This window comes from Pygoscelis adeliae, unplaced genomic scaffold (assembly GCF_000699105.1).
Source record: "Pygoscelis adeliae isolate BGI_AS28 unplaced genomic scaffold, ASM69910v1 Scaffold13, whole genome shotgun sequence".
In the NCBI taxonomy this organism is placed as follows: domain Eukaryota; kingdom Metazoa; phylum Chordata; class Aves; order Sphenisciformes; family Spheniscidae; genus Pygoscelis; species Pygoscelis adeliae.
In genome coordinates this window covers 1057426-1066691 of record NW_008824499.1, presented here as the reverse complement: position 1 = coordinate 1066691, position 9266 = coordinate 1057426, and the positions used below count along the sequence as shown (strand labels likewise).

Sequence of the window (9266 nt, the reverse complement as noted above, 5' to 3'; positions counted from 1 at the left end):
CCCCCGCCGCCCCGGCGGGCAGCACCAAAGCCGCCGGCTGGACCCCGCGGCCGGCCTCTCCCTGCCTCCGGAGGCTTCTGGCTGTTTACCCTCAGAAATTGGAGATTTTGGAGAAATTGGAAAATCTGGAGGTTTTCCAGAGATGCTCGCCCCAGCCCCTCTCCTGACGGGACTCATCCCAGCACTGCCCCGCGCTCGCACACAGGCAGGCGTTGGTTCACCTCCCGCAACACGGCAATTTGCAACCACGACTGGGATCATTTTACAGGGATAATCCCCAATGGCACCATCCATGGGACAGATCCTGCTGGAAGCCTCTGTGCTCAGCCCTCTGCCACCGTGCCGTGCATTGTCCCTTCCTGCCGCGGTCCTCGTGCGCATCCCCAGCTGTCACCGAAGGAGCCGAGTTTAGGGCTGCTTACCGCAGTAGGCAAACTTGAGGGAGAGGACGCAGCTCTCGTGGAGGTGCAGCTGGTACTTGTCGGGTTTTGTGTGGTGCAGCACTTCCACGTTGCTGCTCTCCATGCCCACTGCGAGCCACTCGCCCGTCGGGCAGTACCCCAGTGAGAAGATCTGCAGGGGGGACAGAGGGGTGCTCAGGGAGGGGTTTGCACCCACCAGCTCTGCCTGCAGCCCCCTGACCGAGCAGGCACCAGCCACCTCTGTGTCCCTGGCAATTCCCCATCGGGAAGAGAGGCCCATCGCCCGGGCACGAGCCGAGCTGGGGGTGATCCCGTTGGTGATTTTAGTAACGTGATGGCAGCGAGGCTAGCCATTCAGAAGAGAAACAGCCCGACAGGCAGGGAAGGACGCAGCCTGGTCTTCTTAGATCACCAAGTGGCCCCAGCCACTGAAACACGGGCACAGCAAAGCTGGGAGCCAGCGGATGGCATCTGCCCCTGCAGCGCAGCCCTGGCTCTTGCCCTGGCCGAGGCACCCCGGCTGAAACACAGCCTCTTCCAGGGACAGCACTTCTGTCTCTGGACAGAAAATACCTTCCTGGCATTCTCCAGAAGAGGAAAACTAGGCACGGAAGGCAGCAAGACTAAATAAGCTCTAAGCCACGGCTACTCGTGGGCTGGAAACTGTGGTGGCACGGCTTCTGGATGCCCAGCTCCATGATGGCGAGTGTTAATGCAGTGGAAAGTCCCGACCACCAGTGCCATGGGGTCAGCAGCTGGGATGCAGCAGAGACCTCGGCCACGCTGCTGCCTTTCTGGACGCTGATCACACAACTCCAGTTTCACCAGCCATATGGCATTGGTGGAGGCTGCTGGCCAGCCCTGAAGAGGTACAGCAGGATCCGGAGAGGCATGTGCACGTATTCAGGGGTTCGGAGCAGCTGCGCGAAACCTGCGAGTGCCAGGGCGGCTCCAGCCCCACGGAGACTGCTGCATTTGCCAAGAGGACACAAGGTCCCAGCTTTGGACAAGGGCTCCGGGAGGCTCTGCAGGCAGAGGCAGGTGCCTGAGCCCTGCAGCCATCCCACCTGCAGGGCACCCAGAGCCAGCCTGTAACACCCGCGGGCATCCCTAAGCAACCACTACTTTCTTAATGGCAACCTAGTCTTGCAGTGGATGAAAAAGCAATGAAAGAGGAGCCGAAACAAAAGCCAGGCAGGGAGCCCTGCAGCTCTTGCTGCCTTGAACATTCCTGTGTTACACCTAGAGCACTGGGACAGCCATGCACAGAGCTAACAGGGGCCCGTGCAGGCCACTTTCCCAGCAGGAAGAGCCCCCTCCCACACACAGACCAGCTGCCGAGAGGGCTGCCCCGGTTTCCATGGAGGGATAAACCCCTGTATGGGGTCTCCACAAGGAGCTGCACAACGAGGCCAGGATGTTCCCCCTCCCAGGGCCAAGGGCACCCCATGCTTACCTGGGAAGTAAAGTCATGCTGCTGGAGCTGCCTCCCTTCCCGCAGGTCCCAGGAGCGCACTGTGTTGTCCAGACCCCCCGTCCACAACTTTGTACCATCGTGCGAGATATCTATGCAGCTGGCACCATCTGTGTGGCCTTGGAATTGCCTTTAAACAACAAAAAATAATGCAAACCTCCAAGGGGAACACTAGCAAAAAGCACGTAGGGAGCTGGTGCTCAGGCTGCATTTATGAGGCTTCCCTGCACCAAGCACACCTGGAAATCTAACCAGGGAGCATCCTTTACCAAGGCACACCAGCCCGGCCAAGCCCGCTGGGCTCACTTACAGACAAAGCATCACGAGATAGCATTCTTGTTGCTATCCCCAAGGCACTCATGCCAAAACACGGCCAGAAAGACCCCGATTATGGAGAAGAGCAACCCCCGGTGCTCCCAGCCCTCCTGCCGCAGCCGCGTGCCGAGGCTGGCTCACCTGACAAGCGTCTGGTTGTGCAGGTCCCAGACGGCAATGTTGCCGTCGCTGCAGCAGGAGAAGCAGACTTTGGCGTCGGGGCTGATGGCCAGGGCGTAGCAGGCGGGAGCAGAGGAGGTCAGCTCGGCCTTGATGCGGGGTGTGGGGGAAGCCAGGTCCCAGATGGTGAGCGTGCTCGCCTCGCCTCCCACGATCAGCGTGCGGCCATCAGGGAGGAGTTTGCAGGAGCGGATGTAGTTATCTCTGTTCTGGAGGAGAAAGAGATGTTAGCAGGAGGACAATGAATGATTGCATTAAGAGGCAGGGGAAAGCAGGAGGGGACACACGCTTGGGGACCAGAAGCAATCCATTATGGCTTGCTCGTTTGCGCGTGCATCAGGAATGCTCCAGCTCCCACGCGAGGCAGCACTGCCCCAAGTCCCCTTACCAGGCAGTCCAGCTGGGAGATGGGGCTCTTGCTGCCCGGCTGGCTGATGTCCCAGATCTTCACACACCCCTTTCCCCCCGTGTAGACGTGCCTGGTGGGGTTGCTGATGGTGACGGCGCACACCACCTCCCCGTGGCTCAGTGTGTTGATCTGCCGGGCGTGCCGTGGGATGCCGGGACCCGCCAGGGCATCGTGGGGAAAGGGGACCGGCTGCATCTGCCCATCAGCACTCACGTGGAAGGAATAGGCTCTGCCGGGGAGGGCAAATGGGGGGGTCAGCCCCGGAGACAGAGGTTTGCTGCAAACCCAGGGTAAGGGGGGGGGGGGCGTTGGGTGGCATTGCAACCCAGGTTGTGCCTTGCTGGGGGCCAGAGGCCACCACTGCTCTCCAAGGTCTTGGCCGGACCCAGCCCTGGGTGAAGCCCCATGCTCATCTCCCTCCCAGGCACACTCATCCCCACCCAGTGCACAAGAAGACCAAGAGGGGCTTACGGTTTCCCTCCGGGGATGGACGCCAGGCTCGACGGCAAGCCGGGGGCTCTCATGGGTGGGTGCGGGTCAAAACCAACCTGCCAAGAGACACACACATGGGTAAGGCCAGGCATGAGCTGGGCACGCGAGAAAACAGCTTCCCGTCCACAAGCCTGGGCAGGCGTGGAGACACTCAGTAGCTCCCTCTTTTTCTTTGCTGCTAAATAGCTAATCATTACTTTTTCCCCTAGCGAATGACTGGGGAATTAGCCGAAGACTTCCAGTCTGCAGGGACCGGTGTGGGACATGCTCACCCTCCCCATGCTGTTCCCAGGCCCCCAGGGACAGGAGCAGCCAAGCCATGCCCAGCACCCTGGCTGCAGAAACTCCCATCTCTCAATTAATAGCAACATTCTGCTTCTTGTTTTGCCTGTATTTTGCCTTAAAGCATACGACTGAGCGTTTAGCAAGAGTAAGGGGAAGGGGGCTGCACAGCTGGTACTTCCCATGCATAGAGGGAAAGATAAATCCCAATGTAGCGGCACATGCGCATCACCCCATGGGGAGGCATGTCCATGCCCAGCACCCTTTGATGGTGGCTGACTCAAAATGCAGCCAGTGAGGAGCCCCAGTTTCACAGCTGACACAGGGAAGCCCGCCCTGCACCCCCCCCAAACTCTCCCCACACCCACCACCCCACCGGGAGCGAGAAAAGGAGCTAAAAGTGCTACGTACAGCTCCAAAGCTCACCATTGGCGACCGGCCATAGGCAGCGGCGGCGGCGGCGGCGGCACTCATCTGTGGGGGGATGTTGTGGAGCCCTGCGTAGGCGCCGGGGCTGGTGAGCGAGCCATTCATCTCATGGTGCCCCATCATGGCGAAGGGAGCTGCGTAGGAGCCCGCGATGGAGATGGGTGTCCGCAGGGCCGAGGCTGCGGGAGGGTTGGGGACACGGTCAGGGGACGGAGCCCGCCAGCATCCAGCCCCACTCACCCCAGAGGAGGAAATGAAATGGCTGGACCTCCCTCCTCACCCCACCTCTGGCATGAGGACCACTGGAGCTGCTGGCATCCCTGTCCTGAGCTGCATTAGGTCCCCAAAAAGCGTGACCCCCCCGCAAGCTGCTGTGCCCCCAGTGGAGGGCACGGGCTGAAGCCATGCTGGGGACAGCAGCAGAGTGGGGGCACCAGGGGACCGCGGGGCACCCAGGGCAGCAGTACTCACCCAGGGGGTCCATGCCGGTCGGCTTGCCGGGCATCGGCCGCAGCCCTGGGGTGCTGCTCGTCCCTGGGGTCGGAGCGTCATTCCTTGGCGTCGGAGTGTTTGACTTGAGCCCGGGCGTCGACGATTTGTCATTCTGGATAGAGAAAGGATGAAAAAAAGAAAGGATAAGGTTCAATCACTGGCATCCGCAGCCCCTGCTCGGCAAGCCCCCAGACCCAGAAAGCATCCACAGCTGGCGGGGCCCGACCCCCCTGGCAGAACAAAGGACGTACATGGCCCAGGTCTTTAGTCTTGGAGGAGGGAGTGCTGCTGGAGGAGGCAACCGAGGCAGGGCTGTTTGGCGCATCCCCCTTCTTCAGCCCACGGGCTTTGTCTATGCCGTTCTCCGGGGGGGAGTGAGCTGGGCTGACCCGGGGGGTGGCGGGGTCCTGCGAGACAGGAGAAAGCATTGGCACCCCCAGCAGCAGTGAGGGCTCCCTCCGGCTCCCCTTTCAGGCAGGAATTGGGCCGGTGCCGGGGGGCCCCTAAGGCATCGCCCCTCAGCCCCCAAACCCCCACCGTGCCGCAGGGAGAGGAGCGGACCTGCCGAAATGCCCCCACAGCTCACCTCGTTGGAGACATCGACCACCAGGTCATCGCTCTTGTCACCATCGCTATCCTGAAACACAAAGTGAGTTACACCCCGCAGAGCTGCCAAACCCTGGGGTGGGGGGCAACCCCCCAGGGAGCCAAACCCCCCCAGCAGCAGGACACAGGTCACCCACACCACGTTTGGAAAGTTTTACCCAAACCCCGCTTTCTCCCACCCAAAGTCCTGCCCAAACACATGCCGCATGCCCCGTGCCTTGGGCCACCACGTCCCCCAGTGGCTCTCAGCACCCCCCGGCCACCAGACCCAGCTGCAGACTGTCCCTGCCACTCACATATCGGCTCATGCTGTCCTTCTCCTCTGCTTTCCTCTTCTTGGAGTCGATGCTGTAGTCTGTGGAGCTCCGGTGCTTCTCGCTGGCTCTCAGGCTTTCCGAGGGCGAAACGGAATTATTCTGCAGTAACAAACAAAACTTTCAAGTTGGAAACAGAAGGAAACAGGACTTCATGATCAGCAGCTTGGAAGGTGCTGCAAACAGCCCTCCAGCCAGCACCGAGCCCAAAACCCAGCCCTGCCCTAGACTGTGAAACTCCATCAGTGGGGTGAGACTCCCGGCCCCACCATGCTAGGGAGCTGGGGATGGGGTCCAGCCTAGGCTGGAGGATGGCCACCACCGCACTGAGCATCACTTCGAGCCCCGGGGATGCTGCCAGGGCAGCCCCGTGCGGCTTCTCCATTCCAGCAAGGCTGCTTGTGGGCACCCGAGCCTATTTACTGCAAAAAGCACAGCAGAAAAAAAGGGAGGAGCTGGTTGTTGTTTAAAAAGGCAAACCCTGGGAGGAAGCGGTGTGCAATTACAGCAGCTCCCAGCAACCGCTGGGATCCACCGGCAGGTACTGGGCAATGCAGAGAGGGGAAAAGCTGCGCTCCCCTAAACCAGCCCCATCATCCCCTGTCCCCCACAGGGAGTACCAGAGCTCTGCCCCGGCCCTGGGCAGGGGAAGGGCTTTGCACAAGGGCTGGCACCCACGAGAGCCCATGAGTGCTTCCTCCAGTATCAGCAGAGCTGGGGCCTCATCCCTGGTGTTCATTAGGAGAGCAAAGGAACTGCTTCATCCCACCCCTGGCTAAGCCGCACCAGCAGCCGAGCTCTGCCGAGCCAAAGGGCACCCAAAAAACATTTGGAAAAATCCACGTCGCCAGGGGCGGCGGAGCTGGGTGCCCCGCAGTGCAGCTCTGCTCAGGGGGGGGGCTTTCTGTGCCCGCTTCAAGCAGCAAAGCCCAGGAGATGCTGGCATTCCCAGGAAAGCCCCTCGCATGCCAGGACTGGGCCGGGAGCAAAAATGGCAGCACAAAACCACCCCAAGAGCGCCGGAGAAAGCCCAGCCCTGCATCGCCCTGTGGCATGGCCCCGGCCCCGCGCAGATGCCCTTCAATTAGTTTCTCGGAGCAGCAAGAGAAATTACCATCATTTCGTGTCTTGTAGCAGAGCCTGCCACCCCTGCTAAGCAGAAATGTTCCTAAGCTCCTCTGCCTGCCTTTCTTTCCCGGCTGAAAGGGAGAACTAAAGCAGTTCATGTTTCTCCTCGGTACCCAATAAGCAGCTTTGGATAACACCGGGGTCTTTCTTCTCAGGCAGTCATGCTGAAAAACCTCGCAGCTACCAGAGAATCATGTCAAGCATTTAGAGGCATCGATCCATTCAGCCCGTCACTGGCCCGCCGCCAAGAAACTAAATATTTTTTATTGCGCAGGCAAGGCTAGGAAAATATGAATGACTAACTCTGATTATTGTGCACATTAAACCTCCACGGGGAATACCCCATATTTTATTTTATAGATCGGGAACCTTCCCATCTCTGACGGCCCCCTCCCCACCGAAGGAGCAGGTTAATGATGCCCAATTCCCCTCTCCCCCCTTAAATAGCACTTTTCTTCCCATCCGCCCCCGGCTCTCAAAAGGCCCATTTGTGGGCTCGGGGATGGCAGGAAATCGCTGCAAAGCCGCGGCTCAGCCGGGCTTTGTCCTGCCAGCTTTTCCCCGAGACAGCGGCATTGTGCGCCCCAAGGGCGGGGGGCGCGGGCTCAGCCTCCCCCCACGGGGAGGGCAGCCCCCCACCAGGCTCCTACCAGCTTCTGCCCACCGAAAAATATATTCATCGCCCTCTCCATCCACGCTCAGGCACTGCACCCAGCCAAAACAAGAACCAAACGGCTGCTATTAACACCGAGATGTCGGGGAAACAAATAAAAAGCAGCCGTGCTGGAGGTGACGGTTGCCCTCCACCACGGTTATTTAGCTGGTTAGTTAACTGCTTGACCTTCCAAGTCCTACTTAACACGGCGTAATAGCCAAACCCATCCCGACAGATTAGATGACCCAAGATAATAGAAGAGTGATCAGGAATAAAATAGCTTTCCTAATCGCTGAAGGAGTTTTAGCTGCACAGACTTGACTGTGCTCATTCACAGGGCTTAGTCAATTGAAACCGAATCTTGAAGCTCTGCAGCAATCAAAAAGATTTAAACCAAATCTCATAACTGGCCCGGAGGAGGCGGCTCCACTCGCTCTGGCACAGCCAACAGCCCAGCAGCTCTTCCAGCCAGGGTGGGGTTTTTTTTCTTGCCTTTTTTTTTTTTTTTTAAATTAAATAGGACCTGTGCAAAAGACGTCCCTGGAGCTCACACCCACAAGCCTGTTTTTTAAAACAACAGATAAAACAAAAACATGCAGCCACCAGAAGCTGACAAAAAAGGAGGTTAATAGAACTTACTGCACTTGAGTCTCGCTCTTTTAGAAGACGACGGTGTCAGAGACAAGGTCACAGCCAAAATAAAGAGAAGACAGAAAAATAAAAGCAAGTTAGAATAAGTCTTAAAACAGAGAAAAAAAAAAAATCCAGAAGCTCCTCATTAACTCAAAACCTATCTGGGCTCTCTTCAGCTTTGCTTTAAAATTCATATCCCTTGTCCATCCAGCTCCCGCTGCCTCCTCCCCCTTTCTTTTTGATAGTGTGATTTATTTGGCAAAACAGACAGAGGAAAGGGGAAATGCCCTGAAATGCAAGAGGAACGGCATCAGCCTAAGGCTCTTGTACCCAAAGTCACAAACCCAGGAGAAGGTCCCGACCACCCGTCCCCACAGCCACATCAGTGGGATGTGGTTTAGCCATTAATTTGTACACAAACAGCCCTGTTTTCCCTGGGATCTCCTGGTAATTTGAATCCATGGAGAAAAATAAGAAAAAATTGGATAATTGCTACCAATAGTTTTTTCTCACTGGCTTTCACGGGGAGGAAAAACACCCCAAATCCACCAGCAGAAGAGCCCAACAGCTTCGTGAGGCTGTTGGATAACTGCCCTGCAAATGGGTGTATTACGGGGAAGATCTCAGATCTTCATGTGTTAATGGGCAGGGGGATTTGTGAGGAAAATCTTCAATGCTGCTGGTTTGCAACCAAACTCATGCATCATTTCTTCTTCTAAAAAGATTGTCATATCACTAATAATAAGAAAAAACAAGTTTGCTAGTGAATACTGCTGGTTTCCAGACCATCGAAAGTCTCTGACAGTGAGAGGAGGAGGAGGAGGAAGGCTGCTTCACCATTAAGGCATGGCTGAATGGGGACGCAGGATTTGCAGCAGGACTCCATCAAAGCCTGTGAGGACTCAAACCTGCGTGCAAACTCAGGAGGCACACGAGCAAATCAACCCGACAGAGGTCAATCTGCCAGTGTAATTTCCTGGGGCAATTTGCATTCCCTGCCCTAAATGAGCACAGAAAGGAGCAGTCAGGAGGCAAGTCCCCTCCTCCCCTGCCACCTCAAAAACCCCACCATCCCCGAGCTGCTCCCAAGGATCTTCTTGACCTCAGCAAACAAGAAAAGCAGGGAAAGTTTTGTGATCGCCTAGAAACTGCCACTGGGAATTGCTGCAACAGCGGCGGCACCTCCTTTGGCTGCCCGTGCTGAGCTAAGGGGCTCAAGCATCATTTAGGGAAAGCTACACCCCTAAAAGCAGAAGCCCATCCCCTGAAGCCCGTTCCCTCGAGGGATGGGGCGGTGGGAGCAGAGCCATGCCTGGACCAGGGCATTTCTAGCACCACGGGATGCAGCGATGAGCAGCGCCCAGGGACCGCATCGACCCAACCCCTCGCTCTCACCTCTGTGGTCCAAGTCGTGATGGTTTTTCTCATCCTTGAC

At 57.5% G+C, this 9266-nt stretch overlaps 1 protein-coding gene across 1 annotated transcript in view; it reads right to left on the bottom strand.

The window, feature by feature from the left end:
* Nucleotides 1-9266, bottom strand: part of TLE3 (transducin-like enhancer of split 3) — a 28200-nt gene that overhangs the window by 2853 nt on the left and 16081 nt on the right. Inside the window, exons 5-16 of the mRNA XM_009321512.1 lie at nt 9227-9260; nt 7838-7854; nt 5398-5517; nt 5082-5132; nt 4747-4902; nt 4475-4607; nt 4001-4182; nt 3272-3348; nt 2780-3029; nt 2353-2600; nt 1879-2026; nt 423-573 (exon numbers count right to left, since the gene is read on the bottom strand). Of these exons, the coding sequence (XP_009319787.1) occupies nt 423-573; nt 1879-2026; nt 2353-2600; nt 2780-3029; nt 3272-3348; nt 4001-4182; nt 4475-4607; nt 4747-4902; nt 5082-5132; nt 5398-5517; nt 7838-7854; nt 9227-9260 (1567 nt within the window). The remainder of the gene's footprint in view (nt 1-422; nt 574-1878; nt 2027-2352; nt 2601-2779; nt 3030-3271; nt 3349-4000; nt 4183-4474; nt 4608-4746; nt 4903-5081; nt 5133-5397; nt 5518-7837; nt 7855-9226; nt 9261-9266) is intronic.